At 46.0% G+C, this 18,534-nt stretch overlaps 1 protein-coding gene across 12 annotated transcripts in view; it reads right to left on the reverse strand.

Annotated features, from left to right (window-relative positions):
- The window catches only part of SEC31A (SEC31 homolog A, COPII coat complex component), a 38,797-nt gene that overhangs the window by 17,381 nt on the left and 2,882 nt on the right, over positions 1 to 18,534 (reverse strand). For 11 of the 12 annotated variants that reach the window (XM_035324558.1, XM_035324557.1, XM_035324556.1 and 8 more), the window contains exons 4-18: positions 18,154 to 18,352; positions 16,905 to 17,000; positions 15,547 to 15,687; positions 14,952 to 15,094; positions 14,369 to 14,468; positions 13,093 to 13,254; positions 12,748 to 12,900; positions 10,710 to 10,946; positions 10,109 to 10,183; positions 7,656 to 7,706; positions 6,780 to 6,857; positions 4,364 to 4,439; positions 3,538 to 3,716; positions 1,924 to 2,050; positions 868 to 1,013 (exon numbers count right to left, since the gene is read on the reverse strand). In XM_035324558.1, the coding sequence (XP_035180449.1) occupies positions 868 to 1,013; positions 1,924 to 2,050; positions 3,538 to 3,716; positions 4,364 to 4,439; positions 6,780 to 6,857; positions 7,656 to 7,706; positions 10,109 to 10,183; positions 10,710 to 10,946; positions 12,748 to 12,900; positions 13,093 to 13,254; positions 14,369 to 14,468; positions 14,952 to 15,094; positions 15,547 to 15,687; positions 16,905 to 17,000; positions 18,154 to 18,352 (1,963 nt within the window). The remainder of the gene's footprint in view (positions 1 to 867; positions 1,014 to 1,923; positions 2,051 to 3,537; positions 3,717 to 4,363; positions 4,440 to 6,779; positions 6,858 to 7,655; positions 7,707 to 10,108; positions 10,184 to 10,709; positions 10,947 to 12,747; positions 12,901 to 13,092; positions 13,255 to 14,368; positions 14,469 to 14,951; positions 15,095 to 15,546; positions 15,688 to 16,904; positions 17,001 to 18,153; positions 18,353 to 18,534) is intronic. The other variant, XM_035324562.1, reaches the window with a different exon arrangement.

The raw sequence follows: 18,534 nt of genomic DNA on the forward strand, positions 1-18,534 counted from the left end.
ATTTTTTGATATTACTGAGAGCGCAAAACAACGGAATCAAAATGTGAATTCACACAGAAGTCAAGTCTAACAAGGCCACCACACTCAAGAGATGGGTAAGAACTTTTCAGCTTGCAAGTGGGGAGAAAAAAATAAAGTAATATCCAAATTACTCCACTCCCTTTAATTTTCTAAAGATAGAGAATTACAGCATGATCAGGTGGCATTACTTTGAGTACTTTCTAAAACTTGTCCTTCAAAGGCCCTGAACAGATGGAAGAAACTAAGATTACACTATAAAATAAATTGAAACTTAAATTAAAAAAATTAAAAACTATAAAATAAATTGCTTCATTTCACTGTTATCAATCCTCCTATTCCCCCAAGATATTTGCTAGATGTGATGTATTTTACTGCTGGAAACCAAACCCCTAGAGACAGCATTCATGAGATCCCTCCTACAGTGTTTCTCTACATTTAAATCATATTTATTAGATTTCTCCTCTTTAATAGCCATCTATTCCAGAAGTAAAAACATGCAAGTACGCACCACTTGCAGAAGATGTGACCATTCCAAGTCACTTCTTCACAAACGCACTCTAGGCCCTAAGACTTTCCACGGGTCTCTTATACAGAAAGCATATTAGCCTGACCCCACAAAGAACAGAGCAGAAGAGAACAGGGCCATTGTGTTTCACCAAATAATTTCTGCTACCATATATATACTTGCCGTTTCTACTAAAACCACCCATTCCAGAAGCAAAAGTTTTGCATCTTGATAGATGCAAAGCAGCTATCTTCATCAGAACTCTACACAGGTCATTTGATTTAAGCACCACAGGATCCCCGTCTGTTACTTCCAACCTCTTTCCTCACAGCAATACCAACCTGAAGAGACAAGGGGCTGTTTCCATCCTGAGCTTTGGTCCAGCAGGCAACAAGCTTTTCCACATTGCCGGCACAGATATAACAGAGACAGGCCTGCGTCTGCAGAAGGCTGTCCCCCTCGCTCTCCAGCCTGTTACCCAGGAGATCTAAGGAAAACAGGAGCAAAGATGATGCTTGTTAACCACCTCGCTGATCTCCCCATTGCTACTGGCACACAGGAAGCTTTCAACACCTGTTGTGCATCTGCCTCTGGGATCCACCTGTGAGGACATACTCCAGTGCCCAGCACAGGTCACCTCAGAGGGAGCTCATGTCGTGGCAGCAAGGACTTGCCAAGTGCCTGCAAACCTGAGACACGTCAGAGAGGACAGTCCACTGGCTGACATGACAGAGGACAAGAGGCTGGTGCATCATTGCCTTCTCTATCACCCGCTTTTTGTGGATCCTCACTCAGAACAGTGAGCACATGACTGCCAAGGAACTACGAGCAAAGCTGTCAAAATGCTCAGGGCTTGTGTGTGCACTGAAACACGTCTCTACAGCTCGACAGACACCGTGGCTGACATCTGAGAGGCACACAAGCGTCGGACATGTAAGTATCGGCAATAAAACTTCCTCATGGATTGCACAAACCCAGCCAACTGCCTGCCACACAGCACACGAGAAGGCAGGCATGCCAATTGCTCAGTGCCTGGGAAAGAGCGCATCTTCCCCCAAGTCAAAACACTGTTGGTAAAGAGTGAAGACCTTTTCTAGAACATTTCCACTTGTGCCCCATGGAGAAATGCTCACGGAGACCAGTGGCTGTGCACAGAAGGTGGTGCACAAACACAGCTGCTCGGAGGTGTCCCCTCTGGGCCCAGAAAAGCAGGGAACATACAAGAAATACAGTAGGCCAGAGGTTCCTCTCCTCTGCAATGGTACTGAAGAACTGCATGACCCATCAAAGAAGCTAGCGAGGCATTACAATAATTTACCTGAAGGGAAAAAACAGCAGCAAAGTGCAGTTTTTGCAGTAAGTGGGATAAATATCATTGGTCTGTAAAGCATCCTTACCACAAAGGGCTGCAAACTCATCCGGCCTGGCGTAAGTAAGCACAGCAGCCAAAGCCTCTCTCCAATTCTGCAGATCACAAGACTGCACAATCTCCTTCCAGTTCTTTGTTACAACTGCAGTGATGAGCTGGGGCCAAAAGAGAGAGACCACAGTTACGATCTTGGTAGGATTTCCTTTTTTTTTTCCCCCAGTACAGTGTAATTTCTATCCACTGATTGACTTATTCCCACTGCATCTGAGCCGGCTGTGGTAACCTGACCCTCACTCATGCACACAGGCTGTCTGTCCACAACCCATTAAAGTGAAATTCCAGTTTCTTCTGTCTCAAACACCGCCTCCAGTTATTCTGCTTCAGACAAAAGACAGGCTTGGCAGCTGTGCTTCAGTCTAGTGAACAAAGCCCTTGTCATGCCAAGAGTTCAAGCTCAGAAACAGCTGAACAAGCACTAAGGGTGCAGTTTGGGCCAGAAAAGAACCACCACCACTTGAATAACAACTACAATGTCGTAACAACAAGGTCATCGCCCACTTGTTAGCACAGGCAGAGATAAGGTCAGCTCTCCATAAAAACACCTTTCTCTGAAGGATGAACTCAGTAAAGCACTCATTTCCCACCTGGTACCAAGTTTTCTTTTGTTTAGACCAAATGCAGCAAAGAAGCTGGGGGGAAGAAAACCTGCCAAGTGTTAATACTTGAGATTCTCCTCTTGTCATACTAGAAATGCAAACCGTTCCCATCTCAAACTGGCTCACAGATGGTGACCAACAAAATTCCACCTACGGGCTGGCTGCAGCCTGTGAGGCTGAGTGCTCTAACTCCCCAAATGACTGTGCTGTGTGGCAGTCAGTCCTGCTCCAGGAAACTACTTCAGCAGCTGCCCAGGTTATAGGTTGCCTCCTGCTACTGCATCAAATGCCTTTCTTTGCCAGTGTATTGCTGAAGAGTAAGAGGAACTTTCTCCCCTCCTGTAAAAGCAGCCATCCTTGCTAGACACCAGCTGTCATCTGCTCTTCTAAGGCCACTTCTCCTGTCTCAGCCTTCTTTTGCTGGTCATGTCAGTACTCACAAAGGAAGGTTTAGAAGAGCAGCATCAGCAGTCCCTAGCATGGCAAAAATCTGAGAAGAATCAATAACTGGTTGGCCCTAACATGCTGCCTCCTGCACACAGCAGCAGTGTGCTGAGATTACCTTGTATATACCTTCTGTGCACACAGCGAGACAAAGCATCAGCAAAATCTGTTCAGATTGACCCCAGGCATTACTTAACAAAGCTATTGGCACTGAGCACAGATCCTGCACAGCACCTGAAAACATGTCAGGAGACTGAAGAGTACACTGTTTAAGATATTTAACAGTGAGAATCTCCTAGTGTACGTGCATCTCAGAGATACTGGAAACAAGGTGAAGAACACGTCAGTGATATCCATGCACTGTGCCTCTTATCCATCAAATATATTAAAAAAAATCCTTTTGCTCTGAGACATTGTGGAAAACTGGAATACATATTAGCTTCCCACAGAAACAAACCTGTGAGATAGCAAGAAAACTTCTAAGGTGAAAAGGGGTTGTCAAGAGTCTAGATGCAGGTTGTTTCTTAGCTGAAGATACATACCCTGGTGATTTTGCTCTGCATCTTCAGAAAGTACTTTTCCTGTGTCCTAGAAAGCAGCTCTTGTCCGCCTGCGATGGCCAAGATAATGGCATCAGCCATGCGGTTATCGTGCAAACAGAGATCTACTGCGCTCTCAAAGTTACCAGTCAGCAAAGCTTGGGTAATCAAGCCATCCACATCTGCAAGAGAGAAGTGCCTTTTCAGACCATGGCAGAAGAGTCACCAAGAAATGCAACAGCTGGTGATCCAGTCCAGCTCTACAACACTGCACAACTTCCTCTGCAAAGCAGCCTGCCCCACGCAGGTACTTAGAGGGATGCTCCAAGTTCATCTCCAGTTGCACTGTGGTCACAGGACGCTCAGGTGGGATGCTGTCAAGCATCATTTACCTTGCTGCAGAGCAAGATGCTGGTACTTCACAGGCAGCATTTTTCTAAACAACCTCTGAAACAACTCCCCCACATACATTACTGGAAACAAAGTCAAACCTAGGCAGGGTTTGGATGGCTTCTGTGTTACTCAAGATCCCCTAGAAGTTTCTTTACAAACAGTGAGGTTAACATGCTTCATGCCTGACCAGGTGCATGTTCTTCTATGATAAGTGTAATCCCTCTCAGAGTAGCCACATTACAGCCACGAGGTACATGAGTACAATGAGAGGAGTAACAGAAGCCAGTCATAATCCTTCATAATCCGTGCAGAAGTTTCCTTCTCACTGGAACACCAGTAGCAACATTATTATTTATAAGCATCAGCACATACAATGAAATTGATACCCCCCCTTTCTCTCTCTCTCTTTTTTTTTTTTTTTTTTTTTTTTTTTTACCTCCACTGACAGAGATGTTGAACGTCTTCTTGGCAGATCCCAAATCTTCAGTTTCTTGCTTATTGTCTTTCACCCTCTAAGAGAAAGAAAAAGCAAGTTTTTTGAGATTAGGTTCCCACTTGGAATGCATACACGCATCTTTAAACAATATGGCTCCTGCACTAGGAGTTAAGGTAGACCTTCACCTGCCAGTCCCCTAAGAGGTCATTAGTTTTGAAGAAGAAGATTATTACCTGTCATCTGTTATAAAAGTGCTTCAGCACATGGAATCAACTTCTCCCAGTGCCTGCACCAAGTCAGCTCCTAAGTCAAGACTTCTCACAGTGTGCTTATCAAAAACCTCTGGTGTATGTAAATGCACCATTACAAAAGCTCTGATCTCTGTGAACAGACCATTTTTTTTTGTACAGTAGATGCCAAGGGGAAAAAAGCAGCAAACCCCCCAGATTTACCACCACTGAGGGCTTACGGAAGCCTAAGTGTGCTTACCTGGCGACCACAAAAACCACCAACCAGACACCTGGATCCTGGGTACTGCTTTGCACTGGTGCACCCTGCCCACACACATACAACCCTCTCAAAGCAAAACAGCCACAAAATCAGATGTTCTCCTTTCCCTCCTATTCCATGTACAGTCCCCACCAAGAAGAGCCTCCCATAATGCCGCACAGGTTTCATTTTGCTCCATGTAGAGTTTCAGCTCACCCTCCAAACACCTGCATCAGGCACACACCCCAGTTTAACAAACACATGGATGTGTGCTCTGCTTTGAACACAGAAGTTCAGAGTGCTCTACCCAGGCTTAAGTACTTTGCTGGATCCGTACAAGAGTGCTCAGCAGATGGCAGCTTCTCTAAGGCTCCCCCAGGAATTAAGATGGAGGTCATTATTGCAAGCTTTTGAATTTGGGGATTTTCAGCACCTCTCCTCAATTTATAATACCAAGAACCAAGTCTCTCTCCACCATAAATTGTGAAAAAAACGGTCTCCTCTGCTGTAAGTCGGTGTGCCAGTACAAGCAGTGGAAGTTGAAGAGGAAAGGCCTGGTAAGAACACCCTGCTTACATGCTGATTCGTGGAACAGTACTGGGGAGGATGAACAACAGCCACACAGCTGACAGAGCATTTGGAGCAGGGAGGCAAAACTGCAACAAGCGTTACGCTTGGTTCATGAGAGAGGCAGTCTGCAAAATTAATTTGCTGTCAGATGTTGCGTGACGCATGGTTGGTATCAGCTGAGAGCATGTTGTGGCTGGGCCCGTTCACTTCACGTATGCGACAGCACTCCCTCGTGCATCACCCGTGGCTCCAGGCCAACCTCACAAATATTTACCAGCCATGCTGTCAGGCTATGGTTGTGTTTGGCTGGGAAGTTTCTCTTAGAAGAGATTGGTTATGAGGTGTCTTGTAAATCACGTACGGTAAAAACCTCACGCGGTCAAACAGATGCAGGGATTCACTGCTACAGGCTGATAAACTAACAGTCAAGCATGCCAGCTAAAGACAGCTCCATTTTGGTGTCCTTAACATGCTGTTATGTGGAGTTGACAGCTGCACTGCTCCAACACGTGAGCCCTTAACCACCATCCTCATTGTCACAGACAACTGCAGACAGACAAGCACGAGTTTGACTCCACTGGGAAGCTCACACAATGCTGCAAATCAATATTGCTGGGCTAACAGCTCAAATTCTACCCTAGGGGGGGACACTGATATTTTCAGTGCTATTAACCTCATGCAACACAGGCTGGGTCCTCAGTTCAAATCACGGACCTGTTCGTGAAAACAGCGCTGTTCAGACAGGCAGAAGCAAACAACAGCTGCAGGAAGCGCTGGTGTGGAGCACAGAATGGCCTCAATAAACCTGGCCAAACTGTTGCAACAGAGCTAAGAGAGCTAACTACTGAAGACTGATACTCCCTGTTCAGGTGCAAATGGGCTGGCGCCCAGTGGAACCAACTAGTGTTTCCCCTTTCCCCCAGTATCACAGTTACATCTCCACAAAGGGCTCTAAACAGAAGCAGAGCAGCAATAAGTTGACTGCTCAGTAACTTATCAACCAGAGGGAAAGAAGAAAGCAGTGATAAAAGACAAAAAAAAAAAAATGAGGAATGCATGAGAGTGATGGCAGCAGATCATTTAGTATGTGTTAGCCAAATGTCAGAGTGAAAGTTACGGCCGATGATGGTCCTTGGGTCTGGTGCTGACTGGACTGTTAGGTAAGGAACACATTCTTCACCGCGACCAAAACCTGTCTGTGTGATGGCTGCGACTGATGAGAAAGCCCCGTGGAACTTAACAAGAGCCCACATTTTCCTCATTCTCAGTAACTTCTTGCATTTCCAGAAATACTCAGCAGCAGGAAAAGGCAACAAGATGAAATGCTAACAGGGTTAGTCTAGAGGACAACAGATACCTCTCCCAAGAACGGCTCCTCTGCAGCCTGGCTTTCATCCCTCTCGTTCGGTACAGGTGCATCAGATTCTGCAGGAGCCTTCAGCAGAGAGAAGATGCCATAAAATAAAAAGAGCCAGCAGAAGAGAAAGAAATACTCTGCACTGCAGAGAACAGCCACCTTCCAACCGATAGTCAGAGCCAGCCTGCAAAGCAGTGAAATGCATTGGCAGTACATGCGCCAATACGACAAACGTGGTAGAGGCCTCTATTTCCTTGCTCTTTACTACTGCACGGTATCTTTCAATCTTAAACACCTGAAAATGTGCAGCAAATCTTTTTTTCCCCATTAGGCCACTACAGACAACATCCAGGATGCGCAGAGCACAAGAACAACGCTCCCCACGGTGGACTCAGGCTGTTACTACAGGCAGTGCCTGCATGATGAGAATCTGTCAGGCAGGGCAGTGTTACAGAACCAACTCTTGGTCTTTATTTATTTATTTATTTTTAAGCCCGGGGAAGGTGCTGTTCTTGACACCAGACGCCAAGCAGCAAGGCTCTGTCCTACCTCATGGACAGCAAAGTGCAATGGCGGGTGGGACGTGGGCAGCAAAAGGAAAAAGTAGGGGGACATCCCTGAGACCTTTCACCAAAACCTGTGACGGCCCACTGATAGAAAATGAGAGGAGGTTTGAGGGCAGAAAAGCAGTCCTGTATCCTACACAGGTACCTTCATCCTACTGAATGTAGGAAATTGTCCTGTGCTGACTTATTTCTGGCTGACTCACTCTGTCTGGGACAGTTACCAAGCAGAAAGTTAAGTTATTCTTGCTTTGCACATTACGATGGCATTATAAAACTACACAGAGAGTTGAACACGTACGTCTTTGCTTACCTCTCCCAGTTCACCGTCTGCATGACCCTCTTTATTCAGAGCTGACGTAATCTAAAAAGAACAACCAAGATTTATTAAGTGCCCGTTTATTTTAGGGACAGACTTCTCACCAATCTCTCCAACCGTACAACTGGCAAACGTAGCTACTTTGCTGCTTGCACAACAGTCAACGTGAAGCTAGAGCCATTTCCTTTCCCAGCCTGGTGATGGATTTACTGCTAAGCCCTGTGTACCCCAAGCTCTGGTGGAAACAACAACTTCTCTATGTCTCTAAAGGTTTAATTGTTAACTTGAGGGCCTCAAACCTCACTAGAGCTGCTGGAAACCACAGTAATAAAAATATTATCAGAGCATACAAGAAAAAACCCTCTGTCTGCACTGATTAAGGAAAATGAAATGGTGACAACCTTGCTGGAACAGGGAACTGGTCAGGAAGCTGTGGTTTCAAGCACAGCAGTCATATGGCCTCAGGGTAGAACTTTCTAAGGTATAGAGTTAAATCCCCAACTTTTACTGCCTTTAAAAGCAAACCAAGACTCCAGATTCATTTTGGGGCCCTCAAAATGCCAATTTCATGTACCGAGTTTAAAACACACACACAAAAAAACACATTAGTTGGACATCTAGAAGCCTGGATTTAGTAATGCTGCTAATAATCATCTATTGCCTTGAATTTAGCAAGCTGTGTTTTACCTCCACAGGCTGGTTTTCACAAAGAAGGAAAAAAAGAAGAAAAAAAAAAGAAAAAAAAGCTCAAATAGCTAGGGATAATTTTCTTTTTTTTTTTAAATCATTAGTATACAATAGAAAGGAGAAAACCAGGACTTGACTCACATATAACAATCCCAGCTTTTCAAAATAATAAAATACAACACCACGTTCTTACTAACTGATTCCAAGAAGCTGAAGTCACTGGCTTTATTTTATTTTTTTTAAGCTTTTCCCACTCTATCAGTAAGATGAAAAGCAAGTTGTGATTCAGGAAAACGATGGGCTAAGTCCAGCATCCCAGGCCACTCAACTCAGTCGCGCCCAGCTCTTCCCCATGGGCAGTGCCCATCAGCCCAAGAGCAGCAGTGGCGGTGGACTCCCGTCTGCCCCCACAGTACCAGCACTGCTCCATCTGCAGAAGCGGGACCAAGTTGCACGTGAGTACTTCAACTGCAAGCTGCTTTTAGAAGACATGATTTGTCTCGTGCTTGTCTTTGAGTCACACTATAAAAATTTAGATGCTGAGGACAAACTGTTACAGACAAGGTAATGTTTTTGCTAGCCATAATGAGTTTGGCCTGGAGGCCATTTAATTCATAAACGTGATGCCATTTTCACAGAGCCACTCTTTCAAAACGAACATTAGATTGATACAAGGGAACTGAGTCACACATTCAAATATCCATTGAATCAGAACTGATAAAGCAATAGACAGTTCCTGGGTACAGCACTGCCAGCAGCTAGGAGCCAAAATGCACAGCAAGTATCCCCTTATACCACTAAGATAACAATGTTCTTCCATCTTGGAAGAATGTTCCACTCCTAAGATGTACAAATTGCTTCCTGTAACCCAGTTTGCCTTTCCAAATGTAGTCATGTGTGAACTTTGTTTTCTTTTTTCCTAAAACCAAAAGTCAGCCCCCACAAAAACGGACTATCCTGGGTTATCAAAGTAGTTAATGAAACACTGAAGAGTGCTTGCATGTTCACAGAATCACAGAATCACCTAGGTTGGAAGAGACCTCTAAGATCCCCCAGTCCAACCTCTGACCTAACACTACCAAGTCCTCCACTAAACCATATCCCTAAGCTCTACATCTCAACGTCTTTTAAAGACCTGCAGGGATGGTGACTCAACCACTTCCCTGGGCAGCCTATTTAACCAGAAGGCCTAAGACCAGATGAGATTCAGTGATACTACAAAATCAAGATGTCAGACATCAACAAGATCACACAAACTGTAACAACAAATACCAAAGCTTTGGATGGGTGAAAATTTCCCATCAGCAAGGGACACTCAGATGTAAACAGGCCTCTGAAGTATGTCGGGTGCTTTGAAATTCTTATTGTACAACCATATTGCAAGATGACATAGCTAATAAAACCCAGAGGAAACCGCAAGTGCTGTAAAAATATCAGAATTACTCAAGGTTTCTAGTACCATCTGGAACAAAGGAATTCCTCAAATAACACAAATATTCAAGTCAGCCATGTTTACACAGAGGATCCAGTACCACTGGTCTTACAGCTATTAGGAAGCTTCAGTGCTGACAAATACTGTCTGATGAGAAACACACTGAAAATAGCGTTGTGTATAAAAGTTTCATGTACGGAACAGCTTATGGATTACCGGCAGTGGCTCTTGCAGTCCCACATGTAAATGATTACATCAATTATACTTGGCAGATACAGCCATCAGCAGCAAAGCATTTAACACAAGCACAGCTCCCAGGCACATTTACCTTATTCCTCAGGTCATCCTTCCTGTATCCCAACAGCTCAAGATATTTGGTACGTGAATCTTCTTCAAAATTCACCTTAAATAAAAGTTACAAAGAATATATTTCAATTCATCATTTCCACACCCTCACCCAGCTGGCTTTTCACTTGACTGGAACAGTGACTGTGAATACTGAGAGAGGGAAAAAAAAACAAACATGACAAAGGTTTCAGTGAGCTGGGCAGCTGAGGAGTTAAACAAGGCTTCAATCTGGTTAATGGAGGTTAACTGTCTGCAAATCTGCTTCACCTAGGAACCTCTACATATTCACAGCAAACAGTGAAAAGCAGGCACAAAGACGTAGCGATAGGGGATGACTAAAACACAAAACACCTTTCACAAGCTGTGTCTTCTCCTGTGGTGTCCCAAGGGCCCTGACTCTGGGACTCTCATTCTTCTGTTGAGCCACCCCTACCAACAGAGCCTAACGAGCACCATTTCCCCAGTCTGCACTTTCTGTTCCTAACTCCTCCTCTGCTACAACACTGTAACATGCAGAATAAACCATGTCTGCACTGGCTTTCCAGGTCCATGGGGAAGTCCCCGACTGCTGTTATTGTTACCTTTAAGAAAGCCCACACATTCTTCTCAAAGTCAGCCTGGGCCATGTCAATTTTCTTCTGGCAGTAGCTGATGAAGCCTTCAGACTGCACAGCCTCCTGCAGCTGGTTGGAGCGTGCCAGGAACTCCTTCTCTGTAACAACCTGGCTCACGTAGACGTGGTGACGCTGCTGCTGCTGATCGATGCCTGGCTGCTGCTGAGGCTTGGCATTCTCAAATGTAACCAACTTGCCTCCAAACTGGAATTGAGGACACACGTGACATGTGAAAATACAAGTATACACAAACTATGCACACACACATATGTATGCATGCTTTTGTTTAATGCATATATGCTTATCATTCAATGGACAATCATTCCTGGCATCAGCTCATGGCGTTCTTCCACCAGCACATGACACTATGCAATGAAGCAGCTTGCTGGTAAGCGTGTGCACATTCAAGTGGGTTTATAGACACAACTATTCCTATGCCTTTTTTCCCCTCAGGCTGAGGACCTGGTCTAGGAACTCCTGAGAAATCTGTCTGCACAGTGGCCAGCACAAACAGCTTATCTCATGCTTCTGCAACGTTGTGCTGGTTACGGCGGGGATACAGTTCATTCGCTTCTTAGCCACCTGTATGATGCTATGTTTTGGATTTCTGCCCAAAACAGCGTTGATAATGCACCCATGTTTTAGCTGTTGCTGGACAGTGCTTACACAGCATTGAGGTTGTTTCTTAGGCTGCCCTGCCAGCGACGAGGCTGGGGGTGCAGAAGGAGCTGGCAGGGGACACAGCTGACCCAGACTGCCCGAAGGGATATCCCATAACATATGGTGTCATGCTCAGCAATAAAAGCTGGGGTAAACAAAGAGGAAGTGGTGGTGGGAACAGGGACCTTCCAAGTTATGGCATTTCCCAAGAAAACATGACACATGTCGAAGCCCCACTTCCTTCAATGGCTATAAATCTGCATGAAGACAGATGTGGCTGGATCAATTTCCTTATCTTAACTTGCTTGCACACACAGCTCTGGCTTTACCTATTGAACTGTCTTTATCTCAGCCCATGGATTTTCTCACTTCTATCCTTATCTTCTTGCCCATCCCACTTGCAGGGCAACCAGTGAGCAGCTACATGAAGCTTGGCCGCCTACTGGGGTAAACTCAGAACACACTACAGGATCCTATGCATCATTAACTACACGCTCAAGCATGATGTGTACCCCGCTTGTGGCAGCTAGTTTACTGTCTGTCAGTCTACCGAGAGATTGGCAGTGAACGACCTCATCACATGGAAAGAAATCCAAAGGGGAAAAAAATGGAAGGGGCTTATGTTATTTCAGTTTACAGCTCCAAGTTGATTTAGACATGGATGAGATAATGAATAAGCAGACATACACTGCTGAAAATCGGGTAGTATTTTGGCACAGAAATCCATTTCAAGTGGACTGCCTAAAATCTGTAGGTCTCTTGGGAAATGGCCTCTGAGTCACAAAAACAAGCCCTTAGTGGAGCTGAATAGCAGGTGACTGCTCTTATGAAAAGCAGGGCCTTGCCAGGCCGACAACCGCAGAGGAACCTTGGCCTGCGTGCTGCTACAGAGACTCCAGCTACCTCCATTAGGGCTGAGTTATTTTTCTCTGCAGCGAGACGATACCTTCAAGCTGCACTGAAGTCTCAGCTACTTGCCCAACTTATTGTCCCCCACCCCCCAAATAGGCATTCTTTTTGATGTGAGCCAACACCACAGAAATAAAAGCAAAGCCTTAGCTCCCAAAACAGAAAAAAAACAAGCGCCTAGTGGGAACACAAGGCTCCCCAGTTGCTTTTTCCCAAGCATTTTTTTGTCATGCTTTTGCTGGCTTGCTGTCCCAACTGCTCACTCCAGATGTTCCCACAAGCATCTCAGCACAAGCATCATCCAAGGTGGAGCATGACAAGCATTACAACCATCATCCAAGATGGAGCATGATGACCAATTCCCCTCTTCCAGATGTACTTTGCAGGTGCTACTGCTGTCTCGCTCCCTGCCTGGCCAGCCTTGGCCCCTGCTTACCGAGAATGATGCTCCCACGGGTCGCCGGATCCACTTGGGTGGTTTCTTTAGGGGCAGAACGACGCTCTGTGGGGCAGTCTGCTGGGGAAGCTGCAGGGGCGGGAGGGGCTGTCCTGTACCAAATGGATCCAGGTTCCCAAAGGAGGACGAAAGCTTTGACAAAAATAAAAAAAAGGGGGGGGGGAATTCTGAGATGCCATCTCCAATAAGCCAAACAGCATGATTTTTTTTTGCACTGGATTAGTACTCCTGTGAACACAGAGTTGCAACACCCACTGAAGGCTTCCCTGAGCCCATGCTTTTTCCTCTCCCCGTCCACTTTCTCAGCTGCATGCTTCTCAATACCTGGTCCACTTGCTTCTGCCTCAAGCCGTCCGTGCTGCCTCCCATAATGGAGTAAACGCTGATCCGCCCGTCAAACGAAGCAGCGGACAGGACGGCAGGGTTTCTGGGACACCACTGGATGTCAAAGCACCACTGCGTGTTGGTTGGCAACTCATACAGCACCTGGGCAACAAAACCAAGTCCAACATATCAGAGCTTTTAGGAAACACCATGAGCAGCAACAGCATCTTCCTGGCTGCCCTGAGAACAAGCTGCTCTTCTTGCTCCCCAGCAGCCTCCACACTACCCGTACACACTGATGGTGGGCAGGATGTGACGATCAGAGGACACTACCACACACCGCTGCTTTATTTCCTCCTCCCATTAAATCTTCTGTTTAATTCACACGTGACCAGCTAGGCAGGAAGCATATGTCTGTGCTGCGTGTGCTGCTACTGACTTTTGGGGGATAACTGGGAAAGTTAAAACCTGCACTCTGAGTAGACGGTCTCTCCTGCCCCGGACCAGAAAAGCCTTCTGCTACAGGAGGCATTTAACCACAAACTAAGAAATTATTTTTCACTTGTCTTAACAATTTTTTGCTGAAGAAACAAAATGGTAGCTGCCTTGCTGTCTCCTAGGAAACACTTTTACCTTAAATAAAAAGTGGTATGAGTCATCCGAATGTAAAGCCTTCTTAGCAGCACAGCATCCAGCTTACATCACACATTTACCACCCCCACTTTTTGTCTTACTCAGCTTTTGTACTTCACCCGTGTCTGAATTTTGGAAACACGTATCTCCCTGTCCACCAGGACTGTCTTGCCTACACTGAAGGCAAGAAGCCCTCCAACAGTGTCATGGTCTGGGGGCAAATGCTCACATGGTCTGTAAAGAGGATCCACCCAGTTTAGTGACGTCCGTGTCTATCCCTTATGAGACAGATAAATTTTCTGCACTACTAAATAGGTGCAGAAAAGCAGTATGGACCCACGTGTAAGATTAGCTAGACTAGGGAGCAGTCTTGCAGCACCAAGACAAGCTCAAGGAGGCACACGTATCAACCACAAGTAAACACGGAGAAATACCCCACAGCAGCATAATTCCTAGGACTGCGAACAAAGATCCATCCCCTTCTCCTTCCCCTTCTCAGTGAAAATTCAGGGAAGCAAATACTGCTAGAATGGGTAAAACAACACGAGAAAAATCAATGGCTTTTAAAAAATGCTCCTTTACATATGCCACTGTGCAATCTCGAAACAGACTGAGACTTCAGTAAGTTGTGTGAATACAGTACCTCGCCCGTGTTAGGGTTGGAGCACAGAATTTTAGCATCCTTCCCACAGCTAAGCAGCAGCTCTGAATCTGCCATACTCCAAGCAATGGCCAAGATACCCCTGTGTGAAAAGTCACAACCAAGTAACAGATTAATATAAATGAAAACTGGTAACTCGGAGCATGTGTTTAACTGAGTTGGTACTGTATCTGAGCATTCCACCTCAAAATGCCCTCCCCCCTCCTCCCTCTGTTTTAAGAAGCTATTAAACGTTACCAGCATTTGATATACTGAAATAGATGCTATTTTCTGCATGAGTAGCTCTAAGGGTCCAGCCACCATACATGAAAATTGAATTCGACACTCTCTGTAGGAGAGTGTCGATACCAGTGTACCAGAAGGGTGTGTTTGCCTTTACATCGTGCAAACTTGTATTTTTTTAAAGCAAGCTTCTGCTACTTCTTTGAACTCCAGCTCCCTCTTGTACAGCATAAAACAAATCAGGAATGTCACTTTTTTCAGGGGGAAGGTGTTTTTAATGTGAGGCCTGTCCTTTCCAACCAGCAGGCCCCATAAAAGGAAGCCTTTCCGGCTTTTCTCATACCTTGTGTGGCTTTCCAAAACACGCAGCGGCGAGGAGGCAAATCTAAGGTCCCACATCTGAATCACGGGCAATCTGTCATCCTCCGAGGCCAGGACCATCTGGGTAGCAACATCGGGGTGCCATGCCAGGCCCGAGCAGTGCATCTGAAGGATAACATCGTGCCACAGCACAGGGTAACTCAACAGTGCTAGAGAACAGAAGACAACCAGCCTAAACAGGTCTAAGCAAGAGGAAAGCAGGGTCTTCAGGTAAGTGCCAATTTGCAGCTATATTTCTGGGCATTGTTTCTGACTGCACTCAAGGTGGGATGCTCTCCTTGTTTCCATTAGCAAGGAGAGATGCAGTTAGTTCCTGAAGGCCCTCTCAAGAAGGTGACTTCATACTGTCTTGTTCAAGATCTGCCCTTGTCAAGCTCTACTGGTGAAAGGCAAGCCCTCTGCACGTACACAGCCTTCTAAGAGCACTGACTGATGTTCATCGTGTTGTAAAGAACTGGAGCAAGCACCACAATCTCCGTGTCACGTACAGAAGGAGCACCCCATGCCAAGAGACCCCCTGTAGCTCCCCGCACACCTCCTCACAAGAGCTAACTCACCCGGTTGTTGTGGTCACTGACTTTGATGATGGGTTCGTTCTTCCTGAGATCCCACACAGTGGCTCGGCCACTGGGGCTGGCAGATGCCAGGATGTGCTGGACTTGCCTGTTCCAGGCGATGCAGCTGATGTCCTCGAGAGGCTGCCGGGCACACAGAACAGCCTGTCACACCCTTAACAAAGCAAGGCCTCAAAATGCTTTCTCTTTGGGCCTCGCTACATAACATGTTTGCAAGGAGATTCATCCCAGGTACTGCGAGTATTCTGCTTTCCTACATACACCTGCTGCAGGGTAGAGCCCTGAAAAAGCTGTCAACGTAGAAAATCCTACACAGAGATCCTTAACAAAACCAAGGTTCCCAAAATATCTGTCCATGTGATAATGAAGTACCCATCCCACACAAAGTATCCACACTAACAGTTTTAAAGTAGAAATCTTTGAACTCCAGATTTCTGCTCATTCTATTTCCTTACTTCATTGCCTCCAACTTCCCACGCAGTAGTACACTGATTTTCCAGTAACTACAAAGTTCTTGCATAATTTCCTAACAAGAGCTGCATAAAGTACATGTTTTTTTTAACAACTTCCTCTCATTCTTCCAGCTCCTTCACAAGACCAAGGACGAAAGGCTATTTTCTTCCCCAGAGATCTTTGAAGAGAGGCTAAAGGCTGTCACCTAAACACTCCTTGAAACAGAAATGTAACTGCAGTTCTGGTGTGGATAACCAGGTCTGCACATCCCGAGTTGCTGCAGGGGAATGACAGCAGCCTGTTCCTCGCGGGGCTGCACACGATGGTACTGACCGACACAGCACTCAGGCTGTGCTCCCAGAAAGGCAGCGGTGGTTGGTCACCCTTGTATGAAGCCGGGCAAAAACTCTCCATGAGACTTAATGGAAGTCAAAACATAGCGCTGTGATAACCAACGTGCTGCCATACACGTTCACTGAAAGCTACTTTGGCTGCACGCAGAGAGCTCTCCTGAAGGGACACGGGCTGCTGCCATAACAGAGGCACATCACACGAACAAAAATACCCGCTTTTCAAACCCCACGGACTAATAAAAGCCCAGTGCAAGCAGCAAAAGCCCGATTTTCTTGACCTTTTTTCAAGAAGCCAGTGGGGAACAATATGCAGTAAAGCACTATATTTTTACTTACATTAATAGGAAACAACTGTTGTACAAGGACTCTAACAATTATCGAGAGAAATGCAGTTCATCACTAACTACCATTAATTGCTTTCTATCGTCTCTTTTTTCCATATAACTTCTAAAGTTGATTTTAATGAGCTCTCAACATAAATGACATTCTTGCTTTTCACTAGTTTACAACATTTAACAAATACCAATCTAGTACCTGCGTCTTCACTCCTGGAGTCATCGGCGTGGCAAAATTATTCAAGTCCCAGATATAGATTTCAGACTCATTAGCACCAGAGGCCACCAGATTAGTCTGTAAGACACATTAACAGACACTAAGAGTATTTTCAGCATCAGCTTTCACAGTCTTAGCTGCTGGGAAGCATCAGATGGACAAGACTGCGCCAATTTCTCATACGAGCTCAGGATATAGCCTTTGGTTCACACAGAGCAGCTTAAGGAAATAAAAGCAACGTTCGAGATTGCTGAGTTAATAAAACATACACAGAGACAGAGTGGCATGCCAACAGCCAAATTTCTGTTTTCCTGATCACTCCGCCCCAGCGGCAATCGCCCATGAGGGGGCTGCACAGCGGACAGAAGAGCAGTGCCACGTGTGGGATGGGGCAGGCCGGGAGGCAGTGCTGCAGCTCTCCCTGCTGCAGCCAGGATGCGGCAGTCTGGGTGGGGAGGTGCGAGCAGGGGCTGCTGGACGCCCTTTGATCGCATCCCACGTCTGCTGACCAGCAAGTCCCGACTTCATAAGGGGCAGGAGAGGAGAGGAAACCATTCGAGAAGTCACAATGAACAAAGGATGGCCTTGCTGAAAGCAAGTGTCCGGGGACAAAAGTGCTATTTAGAAAGGGAAATCAACTCAATTCCCTTGCAGCTGGAGGGGGCTGAAGAAAAAACAAGCCGCTGTATCTACAAGGAACTAAACTCTCATTAATGATGGAGCAAGCTTGCTGATTTTGAGAGCTGTTCTGCCATAAGAGACCACAGTACAGTGTGCTTGTTCTGCCTCTCTTTTCCAGGGAGGAGATTTAGAGATGTTGATGCCATCTCCCAAAAGGGGACACCTTAAATCAAATGTCACCAGAAAAGAGTGACAGCCCAGAAAAACGTCACAAGGACAAAATCAGCACATCCTATGGGAAATGAAAGGGAAGACTGGTTAAAACAGCACAGAAAACCACCTCTATTTTACACTGAGGCCGAGCTAAAAACACCTGCAACACTGACAACATCAAATTATGAGGGGAAGGAATCAACTGGACACCTATGAGTCTTCATTCCCTCTCCCGAGATGCCAGCAACAGGGCAGGTTTTTACTAATGAAGATGCAAAGAGCAGATTTAGGTCAACCTTCTGGAAGGCTGGTAAAGGGACCGATACGTGTAAGGTAGTAACTTGTTAAGACATGCCACTCATCCATGTCTGTGCATGTCAAACAGCAGAAAACCTACCTGGAACATGTTGACATCAAGTGCTCTCACGGGCCCTGTGTGCTTGTCTTTCTGGGCAATGATGACTTCGGTGTCTCCAGCTATGATTTTGGCTGGGTCATACAAAATGACATTCCCATTCTCGCCCCCAGCGATCAGGACTCCGGAGACTCGCTCGCCTGCGGTCATGCTGTGCGGCCCCCAGATCAGCTTGTGGTACCTGCAAGACAGACACCCACAGGCTACAACCATCCACCGTCAGCTCCACCTACCCCGTTTCACTCTGCAGGCTGCAGCCTGGAGGTAAGCCTCTGCTACATGTGGCCAACTGTTCGTACAAGGGAGAGAAAGTCGGTGGAGCTATTAAAAAAAATCCAAATCCTTTTCCTTGTAGGCGCTCCT

The sequence above is a fragment of the Oxyura jamaicensis genome, chromosome 4 (assembly GCF_011077185.1).
Source record: "Oxyura jamaicensis isolate SHBP4307 breed ruddy duck chromosome 4, BPBGC_Ojam_1.0, whole genome shotgun sequence".
Classification (NCBI taxonomy): domain Eukaryota; kingdom Metazoa; phylum Chordata; class Aves; order Anseriformes; family Anatidae; genus Oxyura; species Oxyura jamaicensis.